This window comes from Giraffa tippelskirchi, chromosome 2, assembly GCF_054371585.1.
Source record: "Giraffa tippelskirchi isolate mGirTip1 chromosome 2, T2T-mGirTip1v1.2.pri, whole genome shotgun sequence".
NCBI classification, from domain to species: domain Eukaryota; kingdom Metazoa; phylum Chordata; class Mammalia; order Artiodactyla; family Giraffidae; genus Giraffa; species Giraffa tippelskirchi.
Window position 1 is genome coordinate 128,069,017 of NC_137276.1, and position 18,504 is coordinate 128,087,520.

At 36.8% G+C, this 18,504-nt stretch overlaps 1 protein-coding gene across 2 annotated transcripts in view; it reads left to right on the plus strand.

The window, feature by feature from the left end:
- The window catches only part of RSRC1 (arginine and serine rich coiled-coil 1), a 427,216-nt gene that overhangs the window by 11,049 nt on the left and 397,663 nt on the right, over positions 1-18,504 (plus strand). For both annotated transcript variants that reach the window (XM_081570648.1, XM_081570649.1), the window contains exons 2-3: positions 1,105-1,300; positions 1,593-1,718. In XM_081570648.1, the coding sequence (XP_081426774.1) occupies positions 1,107-1,300; positions 1,593-1,718 (320 nt within the window). In that variant the 5' untranslated portion in view covers positions 1,105-1,106. The remainder of the gene's footprint in view (positions 1-1,104; positions 1,301-1,592; positions 1,719-18,504) is intronic.

Below are 18,504 nucleotides of genomic sequence, written 5' to 3' on the forward strand. Positions count from 1 at the left end.
TATTTGTTTATTGTGTTTATTTTTGACTGTGCTGGATCTTTGTTTCTGCAGAAGCTTTTCTCTACTTGCAGTACATGGTCTTCTTATTGTGGTGACTTCTCTTGTTTTGGAGCACAGACTCTGGTGTGCTCAGGCTTCAGTAGCTGTCGCTTATGGGCTCAGTAGCTGTGGCTCCTGGGTCTAGAGCACAGACTCAAGAGTTGGGCACGGGCTTAGTTGCTCCGGGGCATGTGGGAGCTTCTTGGATCAGGGGTCAAACCCATGTCTCTTGCATTGGTAGGTGGATTCATTACCATTAAGCCACCAAGGAAGCCCTGTGTACATACAGTTTTAGATAAGGCTACAATGAATATCTTCATGAATGTATCTTTTAAGGAAAACTTTGCAGATATATGCGTAGAAATAAGATTGCTTTGTCAAAAAAGCATCAACATTTTTAACACTCTTTATTTAAATTGCTTAATTGTTTTCTGGAAGGATTTTATCACCACTTTATATAGGTACTAGCAATGTGAACAGTTAGACTTCATTTTTGATATTTTAGTTAACAATACCTCATCAACTTTGGTACATTAGTTAACATTTCCTTTCTCATATTTCATGAATTACATGATAATGGTGTATTGTTTCAGTTTGTACTTTGTTGATGATTAATGAGGTCTTATCCATTTAAAATTTTAGAATTTTCAGTTAGAAAAGTTTAACTCTAAAAGATAGTAAAATATCTTTTATCTTTAGGGAATGTGAGAATATAAGATTAGATAGTTGATCTCTAAACAAAGTATCATATAATTAATGATAAATGCAACTTGAACTATAAGAGAATTGTTATAATGAACCGTCCTCAGGGTTGACACTTTTGGGAGACATTTTAAAAAAATTTAGGACGAGTTTACTTTATTCATAAATTGTGAAAACAGTAAACTGATAGTGCTAGAAGACTGTACTAGAGCTGTTTCTCATGTCTTGCTAAGATTGGTACATTCAACATTTTACTTTACTAAGACATTTAAAATTTTTACAGATACAAAAAAATTATTACATTAAATTTCATCCATTGTTCCATTATGTTAGAAATAATTTTCTTTGAATTTAAACCTGTAGAAATGGGACGCCGGTCATCAGATACTGAAGAAGAAAGCAGAAGCAAGAGAAAAAAGAAACACCGTAGACGATCTTCTTCCAGTAGTTCTTCAGATAGTAGAACGTACAGCCGAAAGAAAGGTGGAAGGAGATCAAGGTCAAAGTCGAGATCTTGGTCCCGAGATCTTCAGCCTCGCTCACATTCTTATGATAGAAGGTGATTTTCATAATTTTTACTTATGTAGTAGCAAGAGTGACATTCTTTAGAGTTCATATGGTTTTGTACTTTGAAGTTTTATAGGTAAAACATTTTTCTTTTTGTAGTTATATATTTATGAGGTTTAAGTCTCAACCCAAAGATTTTGTTTTGTTTTCCTCCAGACCTAGCCCATGGGTCTTTATCCTTTGTCTATTCTTTGTAGATAAGCCTATAAACCAGTATAGTTCTCATAACATAGTATCTGGTAACGTTTTGAAGGCAAGTAATATTTGATTATGTTTTATTTCAGACGCAGACATCGATCAAGTAGTAGCTCTTCTTACGGCTCTAGAAGAAAACGAAGTCGAAGTCGTTCAAGGGGTCGAGGGAAATCATACAGAGTTCAGAGGTCTAGGTCAAAAAGCAGAACAAGAAGGTATGCCATATCAACTATTTACTGCTTTGTAACAAAATTTAGTGACTTAAAGCAATAATCGTTTATTTTTTCCACCATTGTACAGTTTTGACTCCGCTTACCTGGCAGTTAGTTTCACCTAGGGTCATGCATGTGGTTGTAGTTTTCTGATAGCTTGATTGAAACTGGATGGTGCAGTGTGGCTTCATTCATGTATCTGGCATTTGGTGTTGGCTATTGGCTGTTGGCTCAGCAGCAGGGGGTGGGGTGGGGGAGGGTGCCTTAGTTTCCCTGTGGCTTTTCATCCTTAGATAGGAATGGCTGGGCTTTTTCACATGATAGAGGAAGTATTTCAAGAATGTAAGAACAGAAGCTGCAAAATCTCTTAAGGTTTAGCCTTAGAAATAACCGAGTGTATTTTGGAGTGACTGTGTCCCTGCTGAATTCATGTTGAAGTTTCAACCCCCAGTGTAACTGTGTTTGGAGATAGGGTCTTTATGGAGGTAATTAAAGTTAAGGTCATAAGGATGGATGGGACCCTAATCCAACAGGGCTGGTGGCCTTATAAGAAGAGAGAGAGAGAGATCTTTCTCTCTCTTTGAGCATACACTCAGAGGAAAGGCCATGTGAGACACTGAAACAGTGGCCATCTACAAACCAGGAAGGGAGCCCTTAATCAGGAACCAGATCAGCTGGCATATTGATCTTTGACTTTATGGCCTTTGTGAGATATATTTCTGTTGTTTAAGCTTCCTGGTGTATGGTGTTTTGTTATAGTGGCCTGGGTAGAGTAGTTAGTACCTGATGTCATTCCACTTGCATTTTCTGGCTGTGCTCAAGGGCCAGTAATACAGAGTGTAGTCTATCTGTAAAGAGTTGTATGTTTTGGGTAATGCTAGAAGATATGGTTGAATAGGATCAGGGCCATGGTAAGGAGGGACCACCATTTTTGAGAAGAAGAGTGTTAGGACAAAAACAGCATTTTAGGAAAAGCAGCTTCTTTTGCGTAGTTTTTCATCCTGTTAAATGGCTCTAGTTGTGGTGGTATGTTAGTTAGCAGCATGATTTTGTTATCTGGGCATAAAATTCTATAAATCTCTCTGAATCTGAAGTTGGATAATAACAGTCAAGTCCAAATGTTTAGCTTTTCTGGCCTTGTATTATTTGGCCCCAGCCCCCTCTCCTTTGTACACACTCAACATGAAAGGAAGCCACTTTGTGTTACATGCCTTTTGTTCTCCATCCACGCCTCTGAGTTGCTTGGTTTGTTTATTTGAGCATGCTCTTTCTTCCAGTTTCTTATACCGTCTCCGCTTTAAGAAGTTTTCCTACCGTTTAGTGTTCAGTTCTGTTTAATCTCTAATTCTCTTCCTTAAATCATTTCTTAATTTTTACCTTTTCACTCCTGAGTCACATTTAATCCATCCTTTCTTATCCACCATCACATTTGACTCCTGATTTGTAAAAGTTGCATTATGAATATTATGTTGTTATTCTCATATATTGTAAACTCTTGCAGGGGAATCTCTTGGTGCCAAACATTGCTTTTAGAAACTGATTATCAGAAAACAACTTCAACTGAAATTTCCTATCAGGGAGAACAGAAATAATAATCCATGATTTTGTATAGTCTTTTTTAGTTTGTAGAGCGTTTTCATATACACCTTATAAGTCAAACACAGTTTTATTTAGAAAACACAAGCCACTGGATTCCAAGCATCAGGCTTTTAACTTGGGGAATTAAAGGCTTATATAACCTTTGGAAGGGCTCAGGGAATTAGGGAAGCTATTACTGATTATTTTAGCCTGAAGTATGGAAGCTGCTTATTTTCTTAGAAGTCCCTGGAAATTTTAAGAACTCTAGCTTTGTAGCACCAAACTGTGTAGTTCTCAAGAAACTACTTACCTAGAGGCTGCTTCTCTTCTCAAGTATCTACCTGCAACTGCGTCCAGATGGGAATCTGGAGAGGTTAATTTCTTCTATTTTACAGTGCAAGGAAGGTCTGAAAAGAAATGGCAATGATGTCAAGTCAGCAACAAACTGTCCAGCACACATTCATTTTACTACTTGTTTTGAGTTTTGTAACCCTGTCAGGCTCTCATGTAGGTTTATACCTTCATTTTGTATATGAGGAAACAAGTTCAGAGGTTTATTCAAAATAGCAATTTCTCAGTCTCTTGTATCTCTTCTAATGACACTTTCTTCGGCATATAACTGCAATAACTAAATAGTCTGGAGACATGGGAAAGCACTATGTTTTGAGAAAATACTTCTATCCATGTTTGATATGTGACATAATTTTGGAAAATGTGCTTTAGGACTTTGTTCTTCAAAATGTTTAAACCGAATGAGTTTCTAGGTTAATCTTAATTTAATAAGAAAATTAGGCAACTCATTCCTTGAACAGTTTAGTTAATTAAGGCTTTAATTTAAATAAAGAAGATGTAGGTACATTTGTTCCTCACTATCTTTAGGAGATTGATTCCAGGACCTGCTGCCGATTCCAAAGTCTGAAGATGCTCTGGTCCCATAGTTCGCCTTCCCTCTCCACAGTTCTGGATCTACATATCCGGCCAGCTGCAGTTTATGTAGTGCTGTAGTATTTATTGAAAAAAGATCTACAGTTTGAAAAAATCCTCACAGTTCAAACCCACGTTGTTCAAGGGTCAACTGTAGTTAGTTTTTCAAAGAAAAAGTATAGTACTATGTGATTCTAAATTTTAAGATACGTTGTTAATGATCTCTGTGCTTTTTAATAAAAGAGTGATATCAGTCATCGGAAGTCAAATACTTTCACAAAACTTTGTTGTTACATGTCTAAAAAGTAATTGAAAGATGAAGCATGTTTTGAAGGATGGCAGGAAGAGAGAAGTCAAATATTTAAAGTTTGCTTCAAGTTTCCCTGGATAAGTTATAGAGTAATTTAATGATTTTGCTTTGTAGTGTAATTTTTATGTTCTTTTAAGTAGTCAAGTTGTGACATGTATCATATCACTTCCTTTTACAACAGTGAGAAACTACTGTTATTCACAGTATATTTACTTATTTCCTCAATTTTAGAAAACACAGAATTTTTTTGAGGTGACTGTATCAATTTACATTCCTACCAACAGTGCACAAGGCTCCCTTTTCTCCACATCCTTGGTAACACATTATTTGTTTTCTTGTTGATAAGAGCCACTCTGACAGGTGTGAGGGGCTATCTCATTGTGGTTTTGATTTGCATTTTCCTCGTAATTAGTGATGATGAGCATCTTTTCACATGTCTGTTGGTCATCTGTATGTCTTTGAAAAAATGTCTGTTCGGGTCCTCTGCCCATTTTGTAGTCTAGTTGTTTGTCTTTTTGATGTTTAGTTGTATGAGTTCATTGTATATTTTGGATATTAACCAGTTATCAGATATATCATTTGCAAATATCTTCTGCTATTCAGCAGGCTGCCTTTTTGTTTTGTTGATAGTTTCCTTCGTTGTGCGAAAGTTTTTTAGTTTTATGTAGTCCTATTTGTTTATTTTTGCTTTTGTTTTCTTTGCTTAAAGAGACTTGTCCAAAAAATATTGCTAGGGCCAATGTCAAAAAAGCACACTGCTTCTTCGTCGAGAAGTCTTAATGGCTCAAATCTTACATTTAAATCTTTAATCCATTTTGTGTGTATGTTTGTGTATGGTATGAAAAAATAGTCCAGTTTGATTATTTTGCATGTAATTGTCCAGTTTTTCTAGCACCACTTATTGAAAACATTGTCGTTTCCTTAGTATATGTTCTTCTTTGTTGTAAATTAATTGCCCATGTAAATGTGGTTTCATTTCTGGGCTATCTGTTTTCCATTGATCTATGTGTCTGTTTTTATGCCAAAACTATATTGTTTTGATGATTATAGCTTTGTAATATAGATTGAAATCGGGAAGTGCAATTCCTCCAACTGTTTCTTTTTTCTCAAGATTGTTTGGCTATTGAGGGTTTTTTGTGTTTCCATACAAATTTTTTAGATTGTTCTACTTCTGTGAAAATACCGTTGGAATTTTGATAGAGATTGCATTGAATCTGTATATTATTTTGGGTAGTATAGATTATGTTAACTTTACACCCTGCTACCTTACTCAATTCTTTTATTGTTTGAATTAGTTTTAGCATTGATTCTCTAGAGTTTGTCATATACAATGTCATATTGTCTGCGAATAGATATAGTTTTGCTTCTTTTCCAATTTTTATTCTTCCGTTTACTTTCTCTCATCTAATTACATTGGCTTTTACATCCAGTAAAATATTGAATACCAGAGGAGATGATATACATCCTCATCTTCTTCCTGATTTTAGTGTAAATGCACCTGTGCCCAGTCGCTAAGTCACGTCAGACTTTTTGTGACCTCAGTGACTGTAGTCTGCCAGGTTCCTCTCTACATGGGATTCTCCAGGCAAGAATACTGGTGTGGGTTGCCATTTCCATCTCTAGAATGCTCCTAGTGTTTCCCTATTAAGAAGTTACTGATAATGTGTGTGTATATATATATATATATATACACACACACATATATATATATTTATATGGTAATATATATGTATATTATCATGTTAAGAGAGGACCTGTAACTTTGTTTTTATTTTTTCCAGGAATGGATATTGAATTTTGTTGAAGGCTTTTTCATCATCTGTGAATAGAATCAAGTCCCCCCCCCCCCACTCAGATCTTAAGGAACTGATCTTGCTTTTCTGGATTAAATCTTAGTTGTTCCTGGTGTAGTATTTTCTTAATGTGTTCACTAATTTTAAAGGTGCGTACTTTTACAATTATAGTCATATGTGATGTTGGTCTTTTTTTGTGTGTGTACTGTGTTTATTTAGTTATTACTTATCATTATTCTTGCTTCATAAAAAGAATTGGGAAGGTTTTCTGGTATTCAAAGTTGTAGATTTGTGAAACCATCTGGGCCTGGTGCTTTTTTACTTTTTGATAACTTTATTTCTTCAATGGAAATTGGTCAGCTTAAACTTTGCATTTCTCATAGGCTTAATTTTGGTAAACTCTTTTTTTCTGGTGTATTAACTATTTCACCTGTATTTTGAAATTTATTTGTCTAGAAATCTACACAGTAGTTTCTTATGATTTAAGCTTTTTTCCTTCTGTTTCAATGCTTATTTTCCTCTTGTCACTTATTATTTTTTTATTTATGCTTTCTCCTTTATTTCATTAAGTTAGTTAGTTGACTGTCTATTTTGTTAATTCAAAAGAAAACATTTTAATTGATCATTTAGATCTTTTTCTCCATTTTCTATCATATTAATTCCTGCTTTTATTCTTATTTTCTGCTTTCTTTGGTTTAGTTTGTTATTCCTTTTTAAGTCTTTGAACACCTAATTATTTATATTTGTGCCTCATTTCTATTGATAAAAGTGTTTAAATGTTAAATGAATTTTCTTTTAATTGCTGCTTCAAATAGATCTCATAGATTCCTTCCAGCATGTTTTTATGAAAAATTTCAAGCATTGAGCAAAATTGAATTTTACATTGAAGACCCATATATCTACCACCTTGATTGCCATTTTATTTACTTTACAGCTTATTGATTTATCTATTCCTCTCTCTATCCATTAATTTATCCTAATTTTTTTATGCATTACCAGTTGCAGACATTAGTAGGCTTTCCCCTTAAATCTTTAGCATGCTTATCAGTAAGTAGAGTTTAGTATTTCTTTATATAAATTTTTCCTTTTGAAAACAAAAACTGAAATTTCTCTTTGAGGCAAAATTTATATACGTTCAGTTCAGTTCAGTCGCTCAGTCGTGTCCGACTCTTTGCGACCCCATGAATTGCAGCACGCCAGGCCTCTCTGTCCATCACCAACTCCCGGAGTCCACCCAAATCCATGTCTATCGAGTCGGTTATGCCATCCAACCATCTCATCCTCTGTCGTTCCGTTCTCCTCCTGCCCCCAATCCTACCCAGCATTAGGGTCTTTTCCAATGAGTCAACCCTTCGCATGAGGTGGCCAAAGTATTGGAGTTTCAGCTTCAACATCAGACCTTCAAATGAACACCCAGGATTGATCTCCTTTAGGATGGATTGATTGGATCTGTTTGCAGTCCAAGGTACTCTCAAGAGTCTTCTCCAACACCACAGTTCAAAAGCATCAATTCTTCGGCGCTCAGCTTTCTTCACCGTCCAACTCTCACATCCATACATGACCACTGGAAAAACCATAGCCTTGACTAGACGTACTTTTGTTGGCAAAGTAATGTCTCTGCTTTTAAATATGCTATCTAGGTTGGCCATAACCTTCCTTCCAAGGAGTAAGCGTCTTTTAATTTCATGGCTGCAATCACCATCAGCAGTGATTTTGGAGCCCCAAAAATAAAGTCTGACACTGTTTCCACTGTTTCCTCATCTATTTCCCATGAAGTGATGGGACCAGATGCCATGATCTTAGTTTTCTGAATGTTGAGCTTTAAGCCAACTTTTTCACTCTCCTCTTTCACCTTCATCAAGAGGCTCTTTAGTTCTTCTTCACTTTCTGCCATAAGGGTGGTGTCATCCACATATCTGAGATTATTGATATTTCTCCCGGCAATCTTGATTCCAGCTTGTGTTTCTTCCAGCCCAGCGTTTCTCATGATGTACTCTGCATATAAGTTAAATAAGCAGGGTGACAATATACAGCCTTGACGTACTCCCTTTCCTATTTGGAACCAGTCTGTTGTTCCACGTCCAGTTCTAACTGTTGCTTCCTAACCTGCAATCAGGTTTCTCAAGAGACAGGTCAGATGGTCTGGTATTCCTATCTCTTTCAGAAATTTCCACAGTTTATTGTGATCCACACAGTCAAAGGCTTTGGCATAGTCCATTAAGCAGAAATAGATGTTTTTCTGGAACTCTCTTGCTTTTTCGATGATCCAGCAGATATTGGCAATTTGATCTCTGGTTCCTCTGCTTTTTCTAAAACCAGCTTGAATATCTGGAAGTTCACGGTTCACGTATTGCTGAAGCCTGGCTTGGAGAATTTTGAGCATTACTTTACTAGTGTGTGAGATGAGTGCAATTGTGCGGTAGTTTGAGCATTCTTTGGCATTGCCTTTCTTTGGGATTGGAATGAAAACTGACGTTTTCCAGCCCTATGGCCACTGCTGAGTTTTCCAGATTTGCTGGCATATCGAGTGCAGCACTTTCACAACATCATCTTTCAGGATTTGAAATAGCTCAACTGGAATTCCATCACCTCCACTAGCTTTGTTCATAGTGATGCTTTCTAAGGCCCACTTGACTTCACATTCCAGGATGTCTGGCTCTAAGTGAGTGATCACACCATCGTGATTATCTGGGTCATGAAGATCTTTTTTGTACAGTTCTGTGTATTCTTGCCACCTCTTCTTAATATCTTATATAATCTTAATAATTCTTATATACATTGAAATGTGCAAATTCTAAGCATATACTTGCTAAGTTCTGATGCATGCATTACCTGCCAAGATACATTACTGTTACCCAGAAAATTCCCTCATTTGTTGTTGTTCAGTCACTGAGTCTTGTCCCGCTCTTTGTGACTTTATGGACCGCAGCATGCCAGGCTTCCCTGTCCTTTACATCTCCCAGAGTTTGCTCAAACTCTAATCCATTGAGTTGGTGATGCCATCCAACCATCTTATCCTCTGTCATCCCCTTCTCCTCCTGTATTCCATCTTTCCCAGCATCAGAGTCTTTTCTAATATGTGGGCTCTTTGCATCAGGTGGCCAAAGTACTGGAGTTTCAGCTTCAGCATCAGTCCTTCCAATGATTATTTAGGGTTGATTTCCTTTAAGATTGACTGGTTTGATCTCCTTGCAGTCCATGGGACTCTCAAGAGTCTTCTCCAATACCACAGTTTGAAAGCATCAGGTCTTTGGTGCTCAGCTGTCCCTCATAGTTGTTGCCAATTAATTCCTGCTTGCATTCTGCTTAGAGGTAACCACTGTTTTCACTTTTTTCTGCTGTAGATTAGTTTTTATGAGTGTTAAAAATTTCTATTTAGCATACTTCTGAACTTCAGTCATGTTGTTGTGTATATCAGTAGTTCAGTTCAGTTCAGTTCAGTCGCTCAATCGTGCCCGACTCTTTGTGACCCCATGAACCGCAGCACACCAAGGCTCCCTGTCCATCACCAACTCACAGAATCCACCCAAACCCATGTCCATTGAGTCAGTGATGCCATCTAACTATCTCATCCTATGTCGTGCCCTTTTCCTCCTGCCCTCAATCTTTCCCAGCATCAGGGTCTTTTCCAATGAGTCAGCTCTTTGCATGAGGTGGCCAAAGTATTGGAGTTTCAGCTTCAACATCAGTCCTTCCAATTAACACCCAGGACTGATCTCCTTTAGGATGGACTGGGTGGATCTCCTTGCAGTCCAAGGGACTCTCAAGAGGCTTATCCAACACCACAGTTCAAAAGCATCAATTCTTTGGTGCTCAGCTTTCTTTATAGTCCAACTCTCACATCCATGCATGACTACTGGAAAAACCATAGCCTTGACTAGACAGACCTTTGTTGGCAAAGTAAATGTCTCTGCTCTTTAATATGCTGCCTAGGTTGGTCATAACTTTCCTTCCAAGGAGTAAGCGTCTTTTAATTTCATGGCTGCAATCACCAGCTGCAGTGATTTTGGAGACTCCAAAAATAAAGTCTGACACTGTTTCCACTGTTTCCCCATCAATTTGCCATGAAGTGATGGGGCCAGATGCCATTATCTTAGTTTTCTGAATGTTGAGCTTTAAGTCAGCTTTTTCACTCTCCTCTTTCACTTTCATCAAGAGACTCTTTAGTTCTTCTTCACTTTCTGCCATCAGGGTGGTGTCATCTGCATATCTGAGATTATTGATATTTCTCCAAGCAATCTTGATTCCAACTTGTGCTTCAGCTAGCCCAGCGTTTCTCATGATGTACTCTGCATATAAGTTGGATAAGCAGGGTGACAATATACAGCCTTGACGTACTCCTTTCCTATTTGGAACCAGTCTATTGTTACATGTCCAGTTCTAACTGTTGCTTCCTGACCTGCATACAGGTTTCTCAAGAGGCAGGTCAGGTGTTATTGTTGAATGTGAAAGTGAAAGTTGCTCAATCAGTGTCCAACTCTTTGCAACCCCATCGACTATACAGTCCACGGAATTCTCCAGGTCAGAATACTGGATTGGGTAGCCTTTCCCTTCTCCAGAGGCCTTCCCAACCCAGGGATCAAATCTAGGTCTCCCGCATTGCAGGTGGAGTCTTTACAAGCTGACCCACATGGGAAGCCCAAGAATACTGGAGTGGGTAGCCTATCCCTTTTCCACCAGATCTTCCTGACCCAAGAATCGAACTGGGGTCTCCTGCATTGCAGGCAGATTCTTTACCAAGTGAGTTATCAGGAAAGCTTTTATTTTTGAATAGTATTCTATTTTATGCATTTATCACATTTTTCTAGATTTCTGTGTAGATGTAATGGTATAATAGAGATATTTTGCAAGTGGCTTCATACAGTAAGCCTAATGCTTTGATTTATATATCACTATTTTGTTCTTGTTTATTGCTAAGTAGTGACCATACCACTGTTTATCTATTTTCTTGTTATGATCTCCTAGACTATTTATGGTTGGGCTATTATGAATAAAGCTGCTATAAACATTTCTTTTACCCATCTTTTTTGTGAATATCTAAATTCATTTCTCATAAGTGAAAATCTGGTTGTTCAACTTCTGAGTCATAGTATAGGTACCTGTTTTAGTTTTATAAAAAATTAATTTTCCAAATGATTTTCCATGGCTGTATCATTTTGTATTCCCACCAAAAATATATATGAGTTCCAGTTACTTACAAACTCATTCATACTTGATGTGTTAGTCTTATTGATTTTAGCCAAAGCTGTCAGCTTGTAGTGCTATTTCATGGTTTTAGATTGTATTTGTAATTTTAGCTTTTTTGTTTGTGCCTATGGTACACGTTTTTTATTGTGGTAAAAAACATATAAATGATAATTTTAAACATATTTTCAGGGCATATTTTAGTATTGTTAAGTATATGCACATTGTTGTACAAAAGGTCTATAGAACTCTTTCATCTTTTGTGACTACAACTCTGTACCTTTGGAACAACAGCTCCCAGTTTCCCCCTCCTCCCTCTCCTGGCAGTCACCCTTCTGCTTTGTTTCTATGAATTTGATTGTATCAGACAAGTCATATATAAATGAAATTATGCACTGTTTACCTTTTTTTAATTTCCTTTTTTCACTTATCATAATGTCCCAAATTTCATCTATGTTATGACCCAGGACAGAATTTCCATTTTTTTCAAGGCTGAATAATATTCCGTTCTTTGTGTATACCACATTTTCTTTATCTGTCATCTTTTGATGGACATTTAGATTGTCTCTACATCCTGGATATAGTGAATAACGCTGCAGTGAAGATGAGTGTGCAAATAGTTCTTCAGTATCCTGCTTTCAGTTCCTTTTGGTTATATAATCTGAAGTGGGATTGCTAGATTCCTATGATAGTTCTGTTTTTAATGTTTTGCGGAACCTCCACACTGTTTTCCATAGTTGCTTGCAGCAGTTTACATCTAACCAATAGCACAGAAGGATTCCAATTTCTTTACATCCTTTCCAACACTTAAACTTTTTATTTTTTTGATAGTGCCCATCCTAACAGGTTTAACAGGGTATCTTTGTTTTTGATTTGCATTTTGCTGATGATTTAGTAATGTTGAGAATCTTTTTATATGCCTATTGGCCATTCATACCTCTTCTTTGGAGAAATGTTTATTTGAGTCTTTTGACCAATTTTTAATCTGATTGCTTGTTTTTTGTTTGTTTATGAGTTGTAGAGATTTTTTTAAAAATGTCTGTATATTAACCCCTTATCTGAGCTATGGTTTGCAAATGTTTTCTGCTATTTGATAGATTGTCTTTTCACTGTGCTGATTGTTTCCTGTAGACCATTTCAATGTCACGAGCTTTTCCCCTTTCTTCTAGAAGTTTTGTAGTTTCAGACATTAAGCTTAGCTCTTAATCCATTTGAGTTAATATTTATATATGGTGTAAGAAAAGGGTCCACCTTCATTCTTTTGCATGTGAATATCCAGTTTTCCTAACATTTATTGAAAAGGTTGTCATTTCTTCATCGTGTAGTCTTGTTACCATTGTTGAAGATCATTTTACCATGTACTCAAGAGTTTATTTTTGGGCTGTGTATTCTGTTCCGTTGGTCTATATGTCTGTCTGTTTGCATATATTGTACTTTGATTACTGTAGCTTTACAATATATATTGAAATCAGGAACTATGAGGCCTCCAGTCTTGTTCCTTTTCAAGATTGTTTTGGCTACTGGAGTCTTTTGAGATTCCATATTAATTTTAGAATTTTTTTTTCTGCTCCTGAAAAAAATGCCATTTGGGTTTTGATAGGAATTGTTGTGAATCTGTAGATAGCTTTGGTAGTATGGACTCCTGTGATGGTTTAACAATGTGAAATCTTTGTAAGCCATGAATTTGGAATGTTTAACCGTTTATTTGTCACATTTAATTTCTTTCAGCAGTGTCTTGCAATTTAGAGTGTGTAAGAGTTTTGCTTCCTTGGTTAAGTTTATTCGTAAATTTTTTTTTAATAGTATTGTACATGGGATTTTTTTTTCATTTCCTTTCCAGATTATTAGTATATAGAAATGCAAATTATTTTTGACTGTTAATTCTGAATTCATTAGTTCTAATTTTTTTGAGGGGGGCTATGTGTGTGTGTGTGTATAATCTTAGGATTTTCTGCCTATAAGATCATGTCATCTGTAAACAGGTATCTTTCCAATTGGGATGCTATTTGTTTATTTAGTTTTTTTCATGTCTAGTTGCCCTGGCTGAGAATTCCAGTACTATGTTGAGTTTTGAGTGTGGGTATACTTGTCTTGTTCCTGAACGCAGAGGAAAAACTTTAAGTTTTTCACTGTTGAGTGTGATGTTAGCTCTGCGTCTTTCATATATAACCTTTATTATTTTGGAATACTTTCCTTCTATTGCTAATTTGTTGACTTTTTATTATGAAAAGGTGTTGAATTTTATAAAATGATGTTTTTCTTCATCAGCAGAGATGATCATGTGGTTTTTGTTCTCTATTTCTGTTAATGTGGTATGATTTTTCCATGTTTTGGGCTTCCCATATAGCTTAGCTGATAAAGAATCCGCCTGCAATACAGGAGAACCTGGTTCTATTCCTTGGTTGGGAAGATCTGCTGGAGAAGGGATAGGCTACCCAGTCCAATATTCCATATTTTCGATATTTAAGATTCCTTTCATTCAAAGGATAAATCCTGTTTGGTTATGTTGTATAAGTGTTTCAGTGTGCTGCTGAATTTGGTTTGATAGTGTTTTGTTGATTTTCCTTGCATCCATGTTATTCACAGATATTCATCTGTATTTTTATTTTCTTGTGGTATCTTTGTATGGTTTCGGTATCAGGGTTATAATACTGGCTTATAACATGAGTTTGGAAGTGTATCCTCTTCTTGGAACAGTTTGAGAGGAATTGACATTAATTGTTATTTAAATGGCTGGTAGAATTCTCCAGTGAAGCCGTCTGGTCATGGGCTTTTATTTGTTGGAAAGTTTTTAATTACTGATTCAGTATTCTCCTTGCTTGTTCAGATTTTCTTTTTCTTCATGATTTAATCTTGTTAAATTGTATATTTATAGGAATTTATCTATTTTTTTTCTGTTATTTAATTTGTTGGCATATAATTGTTCATCAGTTCAGTTCAGTTGTTCAGTTGTGTCCGACTCTTTGTGACCCCGTGGACTGCAGCATGACAGTCCCTGTCCATCGCCAGCTGCTGGTGTTTACTCAAACTCATGTCCATTAAGTCGGTGATGCCATCCAACCATCTCATCCTCTGTCATCCCCTTATCTTCCTGCCTTCAGTCTTTCCCAGCATCAGGGTCTTTTCTAGTGAGTCAATTCTTCACATCAGGTGGCCAAAGTATTGGAGTTTCAGCTTCAGCATCAGTCCTTCCAGTGAATATTCAGGAGTGATCTCCTTTAGGATGGACAGTTGAATCTCCTTGCTTTCCAAGGGTCTCTCAAGAATCTTCTCCAACACCACAGTTCAAAAGCATCAATTCTTCAGTGCTCCACTTTCTTAATAGTCCAACTCTCACATCCATACATGACTACTGGAAAAATCATAGCTTTGACTAGATGGACCTTTGTTGGCAAAGTAATGTTGTTCATAGTAGTTGTTCATAGTTGTTCCTAGTAGTCTTATAATCTTTTTATTTCTTTTATTTTCTTTTTGTGGTTCTCTGAGATGTAAAGGTAAGTTACTGGTTTGAGACTTTTGGCCTTTTTTTTTTTTAAAACATAGGTGCATGCGTGCAAAGTTGCTTCAGTCGTGTCTGACTCTTTGTGACCCTATGGACTGTAGCCCACTAGGCTCCTCTGTCCATGGCGATTCTCCAGGCAAGAATACTGTAGTGGGTTGCCATGCCCTTCTCCAGGGGATCTTCCCAACCCAGGGATCGAACCTGTATCTCATGTCCTCTCTATTGGCAAGTGGGTTCTTTACCACTAGCGCCACCTGGGAAGCCTTTAACATAGGTGTTTCCTGCTATAAACTGCCCTCTTAGGACATCTTTTGTTGCAGCCCATGAGTTTTGGTATGTTTTCATTTTCATTTTTCTCAGGATGTTTTCTAATTTCCCTTGTGATTTCTTCTCTGACATATTGTTTTTTTCAAGAGTGTGTTTTATTTTTACATATTTATGAATTTTCAAGTTTTTCTGCTGCTGTTATTTTATTCAGGCTTATTTTTATTATGAACAGATATTTCATATACTTTCAGTCTTTTTAAATTTGTTAAAACTTTGTCACCTAACATGCATGACCTGTCATGAAGAATGTTCCATGTACACTTGAGAAGAATGTATATTCTATTGCTATTGTCTGTAAGGTGCAATTGATCTCCAGCATTGCTCAAGTCCTCTGTTTTCTTATGTCTTATATCTGGTTGTTCTGTTACTGAAAGTGGCTTATTGAAATCTACTATTATTGTGTTACTTTCTATTTTTCACTTAAGTTCTGTCATTGTTTCATACATTTAAGTATTCTATTATTAAGTATGTATGTATGTTTAGAACTATTGTACCTTTCTAGTGAATTGCCCCTTTTATAATTACATAATGTCTTTTTTTTGCCTCTTGTGACATTTTTTTCACTTAAAGGAAATTTTGTCTGATATAAATAGGTCCACATCTACTCTATTTTGGATACTCTTTGCATGGAATATTTTTTCCATCCTTTCACTTTAAGCTGATTTTTGTCTTTACACCTAAAGTAAGTCTCTTGTAGGCAGCATGTGTGTGTAAAGTGTATTAGTTTCTCAGTTGTGTTTGACTCTTTTTGACCCCATGAACTGTAGCCCGCCAGGCTCCTCTGTCCTTAGAAATCTCCAAGCAAGAATACTTGAGTAGGTAGCCATTCCTTTCTCCTGTCAAAAGACACTGATTCTTTGTTTTCCTTGATCAAGTCTGTTGTTGAGCCCTCTAGTGAATTTTTTCAGTGTAGTTATTGTATTCCTCAGTTCCAGCATTTCTGTTTTTTTCCTTTTCTATAATCTCTATCTCTTAGTTGGTATTTTCATTTTATTCATGTACTGTTTTCTGATTTCATTTAGTTGAACATCTGTGTATATCACTGAACTTCTTTAAGACAGTTATTTTGAATTCTTGTCAGGTAACTCAGATCTCCCTTTGTTTGGGATTGGTTTCTGTAGGTTTATTTTGTTACTTTGATTGGGTTGTGATTTCTCCTTTTTTCATGTGCTTCATAATATTTTACTGAGTTTTATATATTTGAAAAAACTGCTACCTCATCTGGTCTATAGGGACTGGCTTTGTACAGGGGAATACCTTTACCAAACAGTCCAGCTACAGATTTTGGGGATCTCTGGAACCTTTTTCTGTAGGTTGTCCCTTCTCTAGACTTGTGCATGTAACTATCCATTTGAAGTTGGCTGACTTTTCTTTTTCTGGAGCTTTTAATCTCTTGCTTTTTGCTATGTGTCTGTAGTAATTCAGGTCTCTGGTGCTCAAGCAACAAGCAGTCCCACTCTCCTTCATTGTCAGTAGCCCCCAGGCATCCACAGGATGCCAACTTCGCATCAGCAGTCTGCATCAGGCAAGTCATATATACCTTTCCTTTAGGCAAGTATTTGAAAATCTGGAACAATGGATCCTTGTTCCAGCTTTCTCTCTCCCTCCCAAGGTAGAAATTTCGAGTTAGGCACTTTATTGTGATCTGTCTGAGATATGTTGACCACTTTTTGCTGTACTACAAGTCCTCTGGTTCTCCAGCAAGCCACTGCCCCTCCCTTGCTTTCAGCAGCCTTCAGTCATCCAAACTACCATGCTTTCATTAGCATTCAAAATCAGCAAAGACAGAAGCCAACCCCTTGAGTAGCTCTTTGAAAAAATGGAATGCTGGATGCATGTTCCATTTTTCTCTACCCCCACCCTCCAAAGGAGAATCACCAGCCCGTCTGAGCTGTGTCAGCTTTGTGGAGGAGGATTGTGGGTAAAGTGATGGCTGATTTTACCCGTCTCACTGTAGCTGTTCTTAATTTTGTGTTCATTAGATATACCACATCTTTATTGGTTTCTGGAGTTCTCAATAAAAGAATATTTTGATCTGTATATTGTTTTTATGTTGTTGTCTTTATAGGGCAAACAGGGGCTGGGACTTCCTATTTTGCTATCTTGCTGATATTCTCAAATTATTTTTTTGTGTAGTGTATGAAATATGGGTTCATCTTTTCCCCTGTTTGATAGTCTAGCTAGCACCATTTAAAAAAAAAAGTTTCATTTTCCTACAGTGTAATCCTGGTGCTTTGTCAAATACCCAGTTAATTGTATGAAGGTGATTTTGTTGGTTGGTTCAGTGGTCTGTTCCGTTTTATTGATCTGTTTTTACTCCCATACCGCACCATCTTGATTACTGTAAATATGTAGTAAGTCTTGAAATTAGATATTATTTTTTTGTATTTCTATATGAGTTTTATAATTTGACAGTTTCTTTTTTTTTTTTTTTTATAAATTTATTTATTTTAGTTGGGGGCCAATCACTTCACAACATTGCAATAGTTTTTGCCATACATTGACATGAATCAGCCATGGGTTTACATGTGTTCCCCCTCCTGGACCCCCCACCTACCTCCCTCCCCATCCCATCCTTCTGGATCATCCCATTGCCCCGGCCCTGAGCCCTTGTCTCATGCATCGAACATGGAATGGTGTTCTGTTTCACATATGATGATATACATGTTTCAATGCTATTCTCCCAGAACGTCCCACCCTCACCTTCTCCCTCAGAGTCCATAAAATTGTTCCATGCATCTGTGTCTCTTATTCTGTCTCGCATATAGGGTTATCGTTACCATCTTTCAAATTCCATATATATGCATTAGTATACTGTATTGTTGTTTTTCTTTCTGGCTTACTTCACTCTGTATAATGGGCTCCAGTTTCATCCATCTCAGTAGAACCGATTCAAATGTATTTTTTTTAATGGCTGAGTAATATTCCATTGTGTATATGTACCACAGCTTCCTTATCCATTCGTCTGCTGATGGACATCTAGGTTGCTTCCATGTCCTGGCTATTGTAAACAGTGCTGCGATGAACATTGGGGTACACGCGTCTCTTTCAATTCTGGTTTCCTCGGTGTATATGCCCAGCAGTGGGATTGCTGGGTCATATGGCAGTTCTATTCCCAGTTTTTTAAGGAATCTCCACACTGTTCTCCATAGTGGCTGTACTAGTTTGCAT